This window comes from Podarcis bocagei, assembly GCF_964188305.1.
Source record: "Podarcis bocagei genome assembly, chromosome: 17".
In the NCBI taxonomy this organism is placed as follows: Eukaryota; Metazoa; Chordata; class Lepidosauria; order Squamata; family Lacertidae; genus Podarcis; species Podarcis bocagei.
The window spans coordinates 4618757-4636423 of record NC_138143.1 but is presented as its reverse complement, the minus strand read 5'-3'; the positions used below and the strand labels follow the sequence as shown (position 1 = coordinate 4636423).

General features: G+C 45.5%; 1 protein-coding gene across 1 annotated transcript in view; it reads right to left on the bottom strand.

Moving 5' to 3' along the window:
* Positions 1-770: 770 nt before the first annotated feature.
* Positions 771-17667, bottom strand: part of PLXNB3 (plexin B3) — a 55226-nt gene continuing 38329 nt past the window's right edge. Inside the window, exons 23-35 of the mRNA XM_081177181.1 lie at positions 16755-16972; positions 15697-15875; positions 14918-14984; positions 13617-13938; positions 13298-13401; positions 12886-12973; positions 11632-11801; positions 9711-9871; positions 9395-9542; positions 4431-4495; positions 3402-3477; positions 1923-1997; positions 771-1548 (exon numbers count right to left, since the gene is read on the bottom strand). Coding sequence (XP_081033307.1) covers positions 1444-1548; positions 1923-1997; positions 3402-3477; positions 4431-4495; positions 9395-9542; positions 9711-9871; positions 11632-11801; positions 12886-12973; positions 13298-13401; positions 13617-13938; positions 14918-14984; positions 15697-15875; positions 16755-16972 — 1778 coding nt within the window. The 3' untranslated portion in view covers positions 771-1443. The remainder of the gene's footprint in view (positions 1549-1922; positions 1998-3401; positions 3478-4430; positions 4496-9394; positions 9543-9710; positions 9872-11631; positions 11802-12885; positions 12974-13297; positions 13402-13616; positions 13939-14917; positions 14985-15696; positions 15876-16754; positions 16973-17667) is intronic.

Below are 17667 nucleotides of genomic sequence, written 5' to 3'. Positions count from 1 at the left end.
CGCCTTGGTTTTTGAACATTTCAGATCTCAAACGGACTTCTGGAATGGATTGTTTGGCGCTTTTGTTTTTGCTGTTTATTTTGCATTTTTGTTTTCAAGGCTTTTTCGGTTAATTTGTTTTTGTGACTGTGTGGAACCCAGTTCAGCTACTTATTGATTGCGTGACTGCGGAAATGGATAAAAGTCCCGCATCCAAACAATGACTATCATCAGTGCAGGTAAAAAAAAAAGTTTTTTCTTAAATTTTTTTATCATCTACAATACTGTTTTATTTATTTTATAGTACAGTACATTGATTATTGCTTTCATTATATGGATCAATGGTCTTGTTAGATAGTAAAATTAATGCTAAATTGCTGTTTTAGGGGTTGTTTTTAAAAGTCTGGAATGGATCAGTCCAATTCGCATTAATTTTTATGGGAAAGTGCATCTTGGTTTTGGAACGCTTTGGTTTTGGAACAGATTTCCAGAACGGATTAAGTTTGAGAACCAAGGTCCCTCTGTATTCCATGTATGTGTGGAATCAGAGAATGCACAGCAACTTGGGTTTGGAACACATGCAGTTTCTAATCAACTAATCCTGTGAGAAAGAGCCTGACCAAAGGGAACAAGTTCCACCCCATCTTAACTCTCCAGAGGCAGTTCATGTACCGTCTTCCCAGCTTTCACCCCTTAGTTACCAAGTGGGAGTCATCTGGTAACTTGTTTAAGGCAAACCTTTCCATTCCCTTCCTCCCTTAGGTTGTGTGAATAAACCAGACAACAGTAACTTTCTGAAAAGTGGTGTGTGTTTTTTATTCTTCAAAATCTCATTAAAATAAATACAATCCTGGAGCAGGGAGCTCCCATATATACATAAAATGGGGGTGTGGGGAGGGGAGAGATGGGGAAAGTTAAAAGAGAGACTAGTAGAGTCTGTTCAGAGGAAGGTGGCATTTCCACCCCAATATTAGTGCATTACCAGCCAGGAAATTGGGGTCGATCCCCCAAATCCCAGAGACTGCAGTGGTCAGCAGGGACCTGCCACAACCCCACTCCCCCAAAAGGTGGGAGACAGTAGCTGGTACCCTGTTCAGAGAGCCACAGAAATAAATACACCCTTTTATTTACAAATCCAGTGTATTGGACTCGGAAGATTCTCTTTGCAGCTAGTTTAAAAAAAGAGAGAGAAAGAGCACTGAGTGCGAGAGACCCTGGCAGCTTCTATGCAGTTAAGGCACTGACTGGAGGCATGGTGTGCGCACAGACCCACGCACAGATGGGGCAGGGAACTTTCAGTATGGCTCAACCTTGCCCCCTTAAAAGGCTGCAACCCTAAATAGCACAGTTGCTAGGGAATTAAGCCCCATTGTACTCCGTGGGATTTCATGCTGAGTCAACCTGTTTAGGATTGTACAGTTCCTCATGTGTGCTGAATCTGAGCAGGTAGTGGACCCAGGAGTGTCACAAGTCAGTAACTTTGTTCTCTACGAGAGCTGCAATCTGTTGCAGTCGATATGCCAGTTGCATCTTCTGGCCCAGTGGGTCCTCTTCTAGTGCACTGATTATCTGCAAAGAGGCACACAAAGTCAATATTTTGCCGACCTATCCTAGTAGAAGTCTTTCTACAGCAGGGTTGACTAACTTGTGCCAGAGCCTTCCTGATGTTGCCAGACTGCAACGCCCATAATCCCTGACCACTAGCCATATGGGCTGGGCCTGGTGGGAGTTGGAGTCCAACAATATCTGGAGGGCCACACGCTTCCCATCCCAGTCCTATAGGCCTTCCCTTCCCAGCAACCAACCTCTCTGCAGGGAATGGATTAGAATACATGGGTTCACTCCCACCCCACCCTCTCCCGCAGAAATTGGTCTGTTTATGTCCCTCCGTCCCACCCCCACCAACATCCTGCAAGTACAAAATCTCAAGGGATTTATCATACCTGATCATAGTACTTGTTAATATAATTATAAAGTTCTTGCAGGGCCACCAGGCAGTTGAGGTCAGAGGAATATTTCTGCCGAAACAGGAGGGTGGAAAATGAAACGTTAGATGTTTTAATTACATTTTCATACACGTGGACATAGGAAGCTGCCTTATCTAGTCAGGCCATTGGTCTATGTAGCTCAGTACTGACAGGCAGAGTCTCTCCAGGGTTCAGACCTGCCAGGAGATGCCAGGAACTGAATGTGGGGCGTTTTGCATGCAAAGCACTCTCTCTGCCACTGAACTACGGTCCTTGTATTTTTGCATATTTCTATACATTATGCTACGTTTATATGATACTCATTGAAACCCCTTCTCACCCTTCCTTATAACAATCCTAAAACAACAATTCAGACAACTTCAGAAAGGGAGCAATAATTGATGGAGGGACATTGTGTGATTGCAGACCTTGCTGATGGGATCCCAACAAGGGAGCACAATGCATGCCTGTGCACAGAGAGGTGCCCTGCCCCAGTTTCAGTGGACTGGTATATGATGAAGTGTCCTGGTAAATACAAGCAACGCCCCATTGACGCATGTTCAATATGTGAGCATCCACTTATAAAACTGCAGGTTATTACAATGATCCTGCTAATGTTCTTATCAGCTTACAGTTTGTTTGTAAATATTCAATAAACCATTTCCATTCTTTTATTTAAAAAATTGCTATCTTGATTTCTTATTTTTCCAGTAAGTTTCATCATTTCTGCATATTCCATAAGTTTTTGTATCCATTCTTCTTTTGCTGGGATTTCTTCCCAATGGTGTTTCAAATATACAGGATTTCACATACTGTATGTGTGTGGTGCCTCGGAACGTAACCCCCTCATAAATGGGGAGTTGCCTATATAAACAATCCAAGTTTGGGCCAAACTGCAGCAAGCAACCCTTGTTCAACCTGTGATTTAAAGACTTTCCAAGATCTCTTGCAACATATCTTCGACATAACTTGGAACGGCACAATTGTATAACTTTTAGAAGACATTTGAAGACAGCACTGTATAGGGAAGTTTTTTTATGTTTGTTGCTTTATTGTGTTTTTATATTTTGCTGGATGTTGTTTAGAGTAGCTGGGGCAACCCAGTCAGATGGACTGCATATAAATGTAATAGTACTACTACTACTGCCTCAAATAATCAAGGGACTGTGCAGCAACCACTCCCCTCCACCCACCCACATACTGAAGTCAAATCAGTTGACATATTCAGTGGATTTTCATGATGGTGACGATAGTAGTAGTCATGGCCATCATCATGAAAATCCACTGAATATGTCAACTGATTTTGAGGCATTTATTTGCTCTGCCACACAACCTTTCCTTGTTTGAAAGCAGCAGATTAAGTCAGCATGGGAGAGTTTAAAAATTAGTGAGGCACAGAGAGTGCAGTTTTTAAATACTATTTTTGGTTCTGGAATCATGGCAGGATTCCCTTACCCCCGAGAGTTCAGTCAGGGCTGAGTTCATCTCTTGGTAGCTGGCAGGAACAGTCTGTCGAATATCAGCATAATACCTAACCGTGGAGGAGGGTGGGGGGAGAGAAGAGAAAGGTTAGTGGGGAGGGGCCACACTGCAGTGTAAGTCTCCTTTGCCTGCCCTAAAAATGACATTCTCAAGCCAGCCAGCAACATTCATAACATCCAACACTGTCTACAACACCCTCTCCTCATTCTGTAGTATGCTGAAAGATGTCATTGTTGTAATTCAATTAATTAATTAATTAATTAATTAAGCAAGCAAGCAAGCAAGCAATACTGGGAGAAGACCACTAAGCATTTCTCTCATTCATACTGGGTAACAAAAATGGTGGGCCTTTTCACCCTTTCAATGCATTTTTGGATGTGAAATCTTTGAGCAATGTTGGTTAAATGGATGTGGTCTGGAAGGTGTGATTTTGCATCTGTGCAGAAAACATGCAGGATTCAGTTCCCTTAGAATTGTTGTTGTTTAGTCCTGTCCGACTCTTCGTGACCCCATGGACCAGAGCACACCTTTGTCCATGGAGTTTTCTTGGCAGGGATGCTGGAGTGGCTTGCCGGTTCCTACTCCATCCCTTAGAATATCTTCGTTAAATAAAAGAAATTTATGAATCTGGAATTTATGAAGATATCCTCACAAGTTTGTGGATGCTGACTGAGAAATCTCCAAAGCCATGGAGGAAGCGAATAAGATTCCCATTAAAGATGGGGCTTCAAAGCCGTGCCTAGCTCCTTACTCTTCCATATCACTGGCAGAAGCAGATTTATGTAAAATAAGGGGGGTGGGGTGTAAATCTGCTCTATTTGCATAATTTATAACTGTTGCAAAATTAATATTTCCTTTTGCATATTTTTTAAACAAATGTAGAATATATGCAATCAGTTCCCAGGACTCCTGGCTTCCCCAAACACACCCACAACCTCTCATTTTCAGCAGGGCTAGGTATTCTTCCACCACAACAACCTTTTTTCTGTTTTTCACACTTACTTCTCCACCATCTGTTTGTAGTGTGGGATTTCCCTGGCATAGAGTAGTTTGTTGACTGGTGAATCCTGAGGAAGGAGGGAGGGAGGGAGGGAGGGAGAGAGAGAACAAAAGGTGATGTAAGGTTTGAAGAAGTTTTGGAAAGGGGACAGAATTCAGACTCAAGAATTATGTCTCCACCTGTATGGGGTATGGGGTGCAACTGGTTAATTTTCAGGCTGTCCAGACTGCATTTTAAAAGAGACGGATAATGTAAAATTTCTAAGACCAATTCCGCATTTAAATAGGAGCCCATTCCAAAGCATGCTCCCAATGCAATACTCTGCAAAGCTAACAGAGAGGAGGGGAAGTTCCTCTGAGCATGTGAAGAGTCAAAGCCTGCCACATAATCTCTGATCCATCAAGACACAGGTCTTGTAACTGAAAGGGTGTGACTTCCAGAGGCCTTCAGCAGTGCTGCCCCTGAAGTTTGAAAAATGTAACAGCAGGGTTGCCATATGTCCTCTTTTTCCAGGACATGTCCTCTTTTTCATGGGTAGAGTTGTCATAACAATCCATAGTTAAAAGTTAAACTCGGCAAATGTGTCCTCTTTTTCGCTCTTCAAAATATGGCAACCCTATTTAACTGACTTGTCATTTAGATATCTAGCAGGCTTTAAATCCAAACACATTATTTAGCAGCATTTTAAAAAAAGTTTCCTAACCACGAGGAAACAGATTGTGTTGCACGCCCATGGCTGTTGGCTTCCTGCCATGGATATTCTGCTGCAAAAAGGAAAAGGAGGCAAGAGAAAGTCACTGCAGAGCTAGGAAGCTCACTGGGTGACCTTTCGCCAGTCACTCAGGCTCAGCCTAACCTACCTCACAGGGTTGTTGTAAGGATAAAACTGGAGTGGGGAGGAGAACTATGCACACCACCTTGAATTCCTCCGAGGAAAGGTGGGATATAAGTGTAATAAAATAAGCAGTTCTAACAGATATGGTAAACCTAGGTCTGGGTTGCATTGCTTCAGACATGGCAGTTCACATGCAGGTGGGGAAATTCTCCTACATACAAAAAACCCCTGCATGCATAATAATAATAATAATAATAATAATAATAATAATAATAATAAGATGATGATGATGATGATGATGATATTAGAGAGAAGAGTTACAGCATAGCTTTTTCTCTGCCACAGTTTTCCGCATGCATAAATCTCCAATTTTCTCTGAAACCTACTTGCAGCATAGACAGATTTACCACCTCAGTAAAGCCCTCTTCAAGGACATTACTATCAGGTATTAAGAAAAAACATGGAGGGGAGAGGGGGAGAAGAGTAAAATAATAGTAATAATAATTAATAATAATAATAATAATAATAATAATAATAATAATAATAATAATAATAATAATAATAGCATAAATAAAAATATACCCTTTCATAAAACCCAAAATCAGATGCCTAATGTGATCACCTGGCTGTGTCCAATGGCAGGGCCAGCCCTGATAGGTAGATCATAGAATCATAGAATCATAGAGTTGGAAGTGACCACAAGGGCCATCGAGTCCAACCCCCTGCCAAGCAGGAAACACCATCAGAGCACTTCTGACATATGGTTGTCAAGGCTCTGCTTAAAGACCTCCAAAGAAGGAGACTCCACCACACTCCTTGGTAGCAAATTCCACTGTCAAACAGCTCTTACTGTCAGGAAGTTCTTCCTAATGTTTAGGTGGAATCTTCTTTCTTGTAGTTTGGATCCATTGCTCCGTGTCCGCTTCTCTGCAGCAGCAGAAAACAACCTTTCTCCCTCCTCTATGTGACATCCTTTTATATATTTGAACATGGCTATCATATCACCCCTTAACCTCCTCTTCTCCAGGCTAAACATGCCTAGCTCCCTTAGCCGTTCCTCATAAGGCATCGTTTCCAGGCCTTTGACCTGGAACTTTCATGAACAGAGGCAGTATACATACCACCTGAGCTCCAGATTCTGGGAACAAATGGGATGGCCACCACCTCAGTGCCCTGCTTTTGAGATTCCCAAAGGCATATGGCTGGCTGCTGTTGAGAACTGATGCCGGATGAAATGGGCCTTGGCTTCATCCAGCCAGCCATTATCATTAATGCAAAACAGAAAACACAGAAGTGCTAATTCTAAATCCCAGCATACTTGCTATGCCAATATGTTTTTGCATCCAAACATAAATAATGATTTGTTATTTCTGAACGTGGCTGAAAGGTGAAAAGCACCAACCACCCTACCTATTGTGCTGCTTTAAACATCATGGCTTCCCTTCCCCCAAGAGGGACCTCCCACCTGATCTTGCAACCCTCTTTCTTTAGCAAATCTAGAATTCCGAACAAATCCTCAGAGCTGGGCATTTCTGAAAGGGCCTCCTGGCAAAACACTAGAGAGGCATGATGAGCTGCTGAGTAAGGTGGCTGAACTAAACCCCAAATTAAAAATGGAAATGCCCACATTTTAAAAACATAATCAAGTGAGCTCTTGGTCATGAAAAAAAAATGATTTGTGAGAACCACCAGTCCTTGGGAATGATGCCTGAGAGGTGGCAAAAGCAGGTCTCAGTCAGGTCTGACCAGTTTGACAGGCTGTTACGAGAGATTGAGAGAGATCAACTTCTACAGTACATGCAGAAACAATCCTTCTTGTCCCCAATACAGGGTGTTCTCCCTGCCCCCACCCTCATCTTCTAGAATTGCTGGGTTTTGCATTGAAATGACAAAAATAAGCTGCACCTGTATTTTATTTTTAAAGGAAAGAAAAAGGTGCCCCAATATATCTAAGACACTATTTAATATGCAACATGTTTCAGGCACAGCAAACCTTCTCTCAGGGATCTACAAAAAAACCCCTGAAAATTGTTTTCAGAAATTCTGGAAAACAAAGCTGAGACCCTCAACCCGTATGTTTCCAGAGAGTGACCAGAATGTGGGAAAGGCACTTGGGGCCATAAATTGGGGCTTATATATTTGAGCCAAAGTTCAGGTCTAGAACATATGGTGATGTGTCTAAATCTCAATCTCTCTCTCTCTCTCTCTCTCTCTGTGTGTGCGTGTGACCAAGCATGGCAGAGCATCACTCATTCACTGTTGTACAAACAAACAGGGAAAACTCCAACATTTCTATGATGAGGGCAGAGATAAGGCTTTTAGATCGAAAAGGCTCTATAAGTCAAGGCTCCCTTTACATTTCACACAAACATCCTTGCAGTCTCAGATTTCATTTTAAAACACCTTAAGGCCTGATTGTGTGGGCAACACTGGGTGAATTATCAGAGGGCATTAAACAGCTGAGAATGATTTCCAGTTTAATAGGGCAGTATTTCAATGCTCTACATAGCTCCTTGCACATCCCCAAAGAAAATAGCTCAAGTTGAGGAAGTAGAGGGAAGCCCAGAAAAACTGGGGGGCCAGGTGCAGCCCCCACAGTTCTGACTGGCAACCTAAGTGTATGATGGCATGCCTGGATTTGGAACTGCTTGTAACGACAATTTTGAACATTGTAATAATATATGTACTCAGATGGATAAAATGTTAAGGTGCGGGAAATGATATGTTTTGCAATACAGAATGTTAAGTGGAGTGATGCAACGTAATTAACAAGGTTTGACTGTTAAATGGCCTAGATGGGAGAAAAGTCATTCTCACACAATCAGCAATAAGCATCTTGAAATCAGTACTTCTGTGCAAGTGTTTGAAACAGGCCAAAACCACAACAGACATACTGGAATCGAGATGATAGTTTGGTGGATTATAAGATACCACTGAACTAAGAAGAATGGGACTTTCGCTCTGATGTCAAGACTCTTGCATTAAGGAATACCTTTATATGCAAGAAGACATGAACAAGTCATGCTCATACTTGCAACCAGTGATTTGTGATGCTGGGGAAAAATTTGCTCCCCCTTTGTCCAATATCTTGAAGTTTGCTCTCCACTTCCTCTGGGACATCAGAAATGGTCCTCAGTGGAGATGGGACAAGGGGGCTTCTGCTAGTTAGACAGACACCTTTGCTCCCATGAAAGCCTGGTTTCAAGGAGGATTTGTTTTTCAAAAAGTGTCACTTGTTTCCATTCCTTGAGCCAATATGGAGTGTTTTATTCAGCTGCTCTTCAAACAGTCTGATTAAGGTCCCTCTGGTGTGTGCCATCCATTTTGTTCCTGTTCTGTTTATGGCAGTATGCTAACTGTGAGGGTTAAAATCGTGGCGATTATAAGGCGTAGGACAAGAGATTTTAGTGCCTCAAGCAGGAAATCCAAATGGCTAATTAACATGGGAATCCCCTGGGAATCTTCCGCATTAAAATGAATAGGAGAGCCCCAAGGGTACTTGCCCAGTGGACTGTCACGCACATAGACCCTCTCTCTGAGTCTCCAAATCTGCTGCCGAAATGGCATCTAAAATCCATAGTTGAACAGCTGGCGCCGACTTACCCCCCACATTGAGGGGGCGCAGTCATGCAACATGTCACACAACATGTCACATGATGCCACCGGGTGGGGGCGAAACATGTGGAGGGCGATCTCCACGCTTGCTCGTCCCAGCCCCCGCCCGACTTCTGGGCTGCCAGGCTGCAGCTGGGATGAGCGAAGCAAAGATTGCCCACGCTTGTCACAGCCACTGCCTGGCTTCTGGGCTGCCGTGCAGAGGCTGAGGCTGGGGCACTTGGAGGGTGACTGACGGCTGCGGGGGCAGCGGCCCCCTCAGTATTGGGGTGGCACTGCCCCCTGCCCAAAAATACTGGGGGAAATGAAGCCCCTTCCCCCCCTTTACCCAGCGCAACTGGCTACCTCTGTCGGTGGCAATGGGATTCCTATTCAAGTTGAATGCCTGGAGTCCCCCGTTTCAGAACAGAGGGCAGGCCTGACTTCATCAGGATCCAGGCAAGCACTACCTGTCCTCTTTTGATCCGGGTCTGATATGGGTGTGACCTTTAGACATGTGCAGATGTATAAACTTACCCTGCCAACTTTGTGCTCAGCAGTTGTACAGGCATCAATGAATGTCTGAGCAATGACAGTCAAGTTGGCGTCCACATTGTCAGAGACACGCACATCAAAAATGAACTGTGGGTTCTTGAGTGTGTTCACCCAGAAGCGCAGCAACAAACTAAGGAGGAGGGGGAAAGGCAGAAACCAAGTTAGCAACTGGCTGACTGTCTTTAGCCTTTCTGGTTGAAAATGTTCAGTCTCCACAACCCACTGTCCCAGTCTCAGCTCCTACGGCCACCATCCATTCCCAGCCAATGCTGCCTCAGCAACCCCGTGTCCACCCCACCTGTTTGTTTTCCAGATGTGCAGCGTCTCTGGCTCAGTGACCCCGTGCCGCGCTGCTAGCTCATCCAGCAGGTCAAACAGATACTTGACAGCAATTGGTACTGGGCGGTTGACACTCAGGACAGCCTGGAACACATCATCCACAAACTTCTGTAGCGTCCCCTTTGGAGAATAAAGGGAAGAAAGAGGGGATTAGAGACTCATAGGTGCACTGCCGAGGCAGCCAGGAATCAGCCAAATAAATAACAGCATGTTTCTACAGCATCCTGCATTGGCAACATAGGAATCTGGTGTCCAAATAACTTTTTTTTTGGTACAGACTGACAGAAACTGCTCCTGAAAGCATAACACGGGGAGTCCCTTTTTCCTCCCTTGAAAGAACATTAAACCAATAGCTAAGCCTATAGATCTGGGATCTCATCTCCAGTAGACTCCTCCAGCCCATTCCATTCTCAAAACAACAACTGTCATGCTCTCAGTCTTAAATACATTTCCAACATTACTGTACCTCTGTATTATAGCCCTAAATTTAATATGGATGGAAAAGTTTGACTTCTATGGAATGGAACTTGCCAAGGACAAAACAAACCCATCTGCCACCATACTAGTTTCAAAATTGTCAAATAAATTGAACTGGTTGTTTATCCTTCAGTTTAGAGGGCTGTACAAAGTATCTTTGGCAACTGCCTTAGGCTAAGAATCATCACACCCCAAACAAACAAGATTTAACCTGTTCAACTGTTGATGTGTTGCATATATGACAAAAAAATTCCTAGAGTAGTCAATATACAGCTGTCCACTTAACCCTATTCTAACCTCTTAATTTAAATTGTTGGTAACTGGACCTGGGACCTCATGGTGAAACGCAGGTAAGAAACAAAGCAGCAGCAGCAGCAGCAACAAGAAGCACGACCAGAACAAGGTTCTATTCTATATTGTATTAAGTATTCATCTTGGGGTACTTCCAAGAACAGTGTCTACAGCAGCCTTCCTCAAACAGATCCCCTCCATATATTGTTGGACTCCAACTCCCATCGGCTCCAGCCAGCAGTGCCAATAGTTGACGTGATGGGATTTGGAGTCCAACAGTATCTGCAGGGAAAGTCTAGTCTACAGGAACTGCAAAATACTGTATGCCTATAACCAGTGCTCCCCCCCCCAGGGGGGATTCAAGAGTACACAGTACCAGCACCTCTTTGTTCTTGTTGTTAAAAAGTGTGGCACTTACTGTAACAACTTTATGGTACCAGAGCCTCTTTTTGTTGTTGTTAAAAAGTGTGATACTTCTTGGTGAGTACCAGCGCCTATTTTTCTAGTAAAAAAGCACTGCCTATGACAGATACACAAAACTTTTCATCTGCACTACCTGCAGGCTGGGAGACAAGGCCCTTGTGATTTCTAGATGTGGCAGCCAACATTTTCAGATTTACCACGTCAAGGAACCTGGGAAATATTCTAGGGCAGTGGCTCTCGAACTCCACTCATCCCATTCCTGGGCCACTTGAAAATTGCTGAGGGCCTTGGTGGACAACAATTGTTTTCCTGCCTGTTGTAAGCAAGTGTAATGCACTGGGCTAGACGCTATATGATTTTCAACTGTATTTTTATTTCTTCTTTTGCTTCTCCGATTGTATTACAACTTGAACTCCACAGAATCAATATGAAAAATCAATACAATGTTGAATGTGGACACAGCACGGACCACCCAAATGAAGCTCAGAGCCCACTGGCAGTCCATGGACCATGGTTTGGGAAGCCCTGTTCAAGGGCACCTAGTCACGTTCATGCAGGGAAACGTGTCTGTCATTATTGATCTACTCACGGAAGAAATCCTGATTAGGCTCTGAAGAATCCCACTGCTCTAAAAGGGCTGGTATAATTGGAGAATGGCTGAGGAGGGGGGCAAACGCTTTCCCTCTTACCTTCATGGAAAGCAAGCGGGTGAGGTAGATCTCAGGAATCGCCTTGGCGCGCTCCCGAAGGCTGCTGCGCCGCTCTTGCTGCTGTTTTGTGAGTCCAGGCTCTTCAGATGGCTTTACCAGGTGCCAGAGGCGTAGCCCCCCATCCTCACCATCCTCTAGCATTGGGGTGTCTGCAAAGGGTGCAATAGGAGCCATTACAATGGAAAATGGGGCAGTCCACCACTCACTAGGCAGCCCTCAGGGCACCTGCCTGTCCTGTGGACAGCTGAGACAACTGCGAGGGCCCCAGTCCTGGCTACCACCAGCAGCAAACAAAGGTGTGAGATAAATGATGAGGCCTGAAAGAAGGAAGGAGGAGAGACGGGCCCAGTGGGAGGCTTGGTGGGACTGACACCCCCACCCCCAAGGAATACAGGAAGCAGTGCAGAAGTTTGGGAACTTTTTATCATGGCCAAGTGCAGAATATTCTTCTCTAATGCAGAATCTAAATGGCTCTCACATAAACAATGCTATTATTTGAAGTTTTTTTTGGGGGGTGTAAAAGGGAGCCAAAGAACTATCTAATCCTCCTGGTGACGAAGAAAAATCTAAAAAAAATGCTTAGAGTTTCTGTTAAAGGTCTACAAAAGCAACACACACACGCAGGCCTTTCTCCAACCAATGTGGCACCTCCCTCTCTTAATTCCAGTACCTCCCTAAAAAGTTTCCAGTTTGTCTGCCTCTGGCCCTGTGCACCTCTTGTTGCCACTCCCAGAGCATGTATAACAAATGTCAATCTGTGCTCTTCTTTCCTAGACTAAAAGAAGACTAGAAAAAACTTGACTCCCTTGTTTACAAAACAAAAGGCCTCTATAGATACAGAAATAAAACAGGCTTATTCTCATGTGATAACTTGAATTACCATTATGTACAAAAGGAGAAGGAAGAAACATCTACAGGCATTAATTTTAGAGTCTCCTGGTCTGGAGCTTTTCCATTACTTTTTCAGGCTAGAAAATTAAGGGACTCTTCACACACATTACAAAAAATGGGCTAAGGTGCTTCCCTCCATGAACAGGCAAGAGACTTCCCTACCCACCCTATGACACACACACTGCAGTTGAGCTGCACTGCTCACCATTTGTGCCCATAGTGAAAACCACATCTCTTTGCAGTGTACAAGTTGCTGCCAGTTGCAGAGAGGAGGGAAAAAGGAGGTTGCTCTACTGAATGGGAGAGCAATGGCTCAGGAAAGAGAGAGACAAGCAGACTCACTTTCTCCAGAGAAGAAGTTCTGGCTGGTGCCTTGGGAGACGTCATTGTGAAGGCGGGGAATGAGGCCAACTGTGGCCCCATCTGGAACCTGGGGAAAAGAGGAAGGACAGTAAACAAGTGAAACACCTGCAAGAAGGTGAGAAATTGTTCAGGTGAGAGACGGATTCCCAGCTCCATGAATCTGCTGCCAGAAGCAAAATGTGGAAGCCCAGCATTGCAGACACGGTCAGGGTAGCCAATGTGATGCCCTCCAGATGCTGCTGGACTACAACTCCCATCAACCCTGACCACTTGCCATTCTGTCTGGTGCTAATGGGAACTGGAGTCTGGAGGGCACCACATTGGCTACCCAATTCCATACTCCCTCCCTCCCAGCTTCTACCACTCAGCTGCATCCCAGCAAACCCCATACCTTGTAATGTTGTAGAGTGTTGAGTCTCTTCCACTGGTTCTGCGTGATGGAGGTCAGATCCTCATCCGAAAGCGTCAGGTGGCCAGCAACGCCTGAGCGCCACTCTGAGAAAAGGAAGAGTGGCAGGTGAGGGTCTCCTACTTCCACCCCCTGCCCCCAAATCTCCACAGCAAGCCCAGGAAAACTTCATGTGGGCCTCTCTCAAAATGAACTAAACATCCTCAACAGGTTTTGGTCCTTCCTTATGCAAAGGAAGACCCACAGATTGGGGTGGGGAGTGGAGAATGGAGAATGAAGAATGAAGAATAAGACTCCTTACCCAAGTCAAGGGAGTGCACCGAGGGGCGCTGGGAGAAAGGGACGCCTTTGTAGACCTGGTCCAAGATTTTCTCCTTCACTTGAGTGATGGTGTCTGTATCAAGGACACGGGCTGGGATGCGCTGAGTCTCACCCGCACCACCTGGGCCGCCCCCCCGCACCAGGACAGTCAGGTTGAGGGGCCGATACTCCACGTCTTCTCTCAGCAGCCGCCCATCGTTCAGTGTCCGTTTGGCCTTGCCTGTCACAGCATCCACTGGGCCCTTGTCCACCTGGTACTTAATGGCACGGAAGAGCATGTACAGGGGCTCACCAGCCACCTCCTTCGTTGGAAAACACAGAGGAGGAGGGGAAGGAATGAGAAGGAAGCCTGGGCTCCAGAGTCACTACAGTCCCTGCACTGCACTTAACAACCCCACACCTGCACAGCTAGAAGTAGGAGCCTCAAAATCATACATCTTTCTACCGGACCCACCATCAGAGCAGTGTACATTTTTGGAAATTCCAAGCAAAGTGCCAAAAAAGCACAGCTGGTGGTGCTGGCCACTTAATTCAGTTCTCAAGTGAAGCTTGAAGAGAAAGATCCAATCCACTGAGACGTTTTCCTACATACATTTCCTATGAAAGCTGATGTAGTGTCATGGCTGGAGTGTCACACAAGACTTAATAAGACCCAGATTCCTATTTATCCACAGGCATTTACAGACTGGCCTTGGGCAAGAGTCACTCTCTTGCTCAGCCCAACCTCCCTCACAGGACTGCTGAGAAGATAAAAGGGGGCAGGGAAACCACATGTGCCTCTTCAAGCAGCATAAAAGTGCAATAAATAAATGAATATAATCACTTGCACAAGGTGGATTGCACTCCACTCTGAATTTAAGTATGTTTGGATAGGGTACTCTGGATTGTTCTGCCTCCAGCATCAAAATGTCTTAGGCATGCCCTCGACTAGCTGTGGGACGAGAGAGCATGATTAAATGTTTACCCCTATGAAGCCTCAAGAAGCCACAGGACTAGGCAAGAACAGTAAGCAGGAGAGTGAGCACTTGTGGAAAAATGTGGGGCAAGTTTTGTTCCCCCACCTTCAACCAGACCTCCTCCTCCTGGCTGCACCTCCCACCTGAGACATGAAACATGAAATTTATTACGGTCAGAGACCAGCTTGAGAAACACAAATGGAACTACAATCCCAATAGCAAAACAAACATTTAAAGCAATATAAAACAATGGATTTTAAGTTTAAAAGTGCAAAGTCCCAACTCAGACGCAGAAGGCATCATCCAAACAGGCTTTACAACTTACCCTGAGATAGGAGTAGAGGCAGATGGACATCCAGTTGGTCAGCAGCTTCTCTACCATGGTCTCTGTCCTGCAGGACAGTTGAGGAGCTAAGTAGAGTTGCTAGCGTCCCCCCTCCCCCCTAGGTAGGCTACAAGCTGCGGCACAAGATGGTGACAGCAATCCTTGGCCCACAGTTTTAAATTCAAAGCTCTGTTCGGCAGGGTTAAGTAGAGTGGTTATGAAGTCAAAACTTGTGGTACCTTAAGATGAATACTTTTTTTAAAAAACAGGTACTGAGGGCCCTTCAGATGGAAAGTAAGTTTAAGTGTTGCTGTTTATAAGAACATCAAGGCAGTCTCTCAACATATACAGAGTGCTTAAACCTAGTTCAAGGAACTGCTTTCTGTTTATAAGTATAAAAAACTTACTGTTTTAATATAAAGCAGCAAAATTAGAGTTTTTTAAATTGCTCCTCATCTCTAATTTATTTCAGCATGTTTGTGGTTTGAGGCATTCCAGTTTAAGCATTAATTACCTTGTGGACATACAACACCAGCACAATATAACCGGGTTTTGGGGGGGGGCAGGGCATTGCATTCTTCAGTTCTGGCAGCAAGCCAGGGGGGTTAATTCTGGCCAGGCAAATAAAAATTCTTGCCAGGTGGCAGCCCTCACCAACTGTGAAAGCATCCACCGCCCCCCCCAGGGGAAGGAGTGGGAGAAGGCACCTATGGGGACTTCTTGGAACAAGGACATCTTTCCCCCCCTCCACAATGCCCCATCCTGAACACAGGGCCTACCTGCGAAGCATGAGTTTGGCATTGCGGGTGACGCAGTGGGCGGCAAGGTCACTCAGCAGAGTCTGCATGATGTCCGTAAGATACTCCAGGCGCCCATGAAGAGCCAGCGAGAGCAGTGATGCTGCATGACATCGATCCCGCTGGGAGAAGGTAGGCTGGGCCTCCAGAGTTCGGATTAACTGGGAACAGAAAGGGAAGACTCTCGTCACCTCTGCCTGAATCCTCACACTACAGTACAACCCGTTCAGTCCTACTCCTTCGCCAGAGCAGGAAAGAGAACTCGGCGCAGATGTTGTGTGCCACCTTCATCCATTCATACAGCAGATCAAAACCCATGAAGCGCACACACACACACACAAACACACTCTGATGGTGCTGCTGGACTACAGCTCCCATGCTGTAGATGATGGGAGTTGGAATCTAGCACCACGTGGAGAGTGCCAGGTTCCCCATCCCTGAGCAAGGAGGTGCCAGATTGCAACCTCCAGAGGTTTTCAGCACGCATTTACATGGTCTAAATGCAGGAGACTTTCAGAAGCAGCTCCTCTCGAACTGAAGTCTCTCCATACTGTATCTCCATCTACTCTTCAGTACAACTAGAATTGTGCTCCTTAAGGCTCTCTCTCATCTGGAAATTTAAAAAGGTACACCGCTGATCTCCCATGCAATAACCTCGCATTCATATGCATTCTCACACACAAAACCCCCCCAAAAAACTCCACTTGCAAGACAACCTCTCCCCCCACTCCCTATCCAAGTACAATGGTACCTCAGGTTACATACGCTTCAGGTTACAGACTCCGTTAACCCAGAAATAGTACCTCGGGTTAAGAACTTTGCTTCAGGATGAGAACAGAAATCGTGCTCCGGTGGCGCGGTAGCAGCGGGAGGCCCCATTAGCTAAAGTGGTGCTTCAGGTTAAGAACAGTTTTAGGTTAAGAACGGACCTCTGGAACGAATTAAGTACTTAACCCGAGGTGACACTGTATGGCATAGGACTGACCCTGTAGCTCAGCCACTTTCTGGACCCTTCCCCCTTATTCCCCCAGATCACCCACCGTCAGCAGGAAGACTTTGCTGTTCAGCAGATTGGAGAGCTGCCCCAGGCCCTGCTCCACTGTGGCGCGGCGCCCCTCGGGCAGATCCAGCACACGCCGCAATGGCACGTCCCCCTGAGCCGGGAAGAAGACGCGCTGGGTGTAGGTGTTGTAGTCCAGGAATGGGATCCCTGAACCCTCCAGCTCCCCGCTCAGGTCAGTCATTTCCGTCATCAGGTCTGAAGCAAGCAGGGGGTTGTGTTGGGAGACGGGTGGGAAGGCAAGAATGAAGAGAGGGGTGGAGAAGAAAAGCGAAAGAAAAGAGTGAGCATCACACAACCTTTACATTAGGAGAAAAGATCCCCGTTTGATGGAATTCTTTACCCAAATACGTAGCTGTTAGTGATTCTCAGCAAACATCCTTCTGCAATTCATCTCAAAACAGCTTCCTTTTTGAAATTCTGGAAATGTATCCCTTCAGGAAATACCCTTCGAACTCTGTTCTTGTGCATCATCATCAATCATTATACAGCAACAGATTGATTAAACCCTGCACGTTTAAACTAGGAACGAGGAACCTGTGGCTTTTGGGGTGTTGTTGGTCTCCAATGCACATCAGTCCCGGCCAGCACAACCAACGGGTCAGAGATGAAGGGAGATGAAGTTCAACAACATCTGAAGGGCTACTGGCTCCCCAACTCCTGGCTTTGAACAGCCCAGCACTCAGAAATTAGGCAAGTGAAATTTGTCTCACCACCTCCCTCCATGTCACCTGCTTAATTTCTGTGCCCCAGACTGCTGCTTATAATTACGAGAGTAGGGCTATTACAAGGGGGTGGAGGGAGTGATAACACAACCTTATTCCTAGCCCTCCGTATCATCCAGGTATTATTCAGAAAAGCATAGTTTCACTTCCCCCACCCTCCTCAAGCTG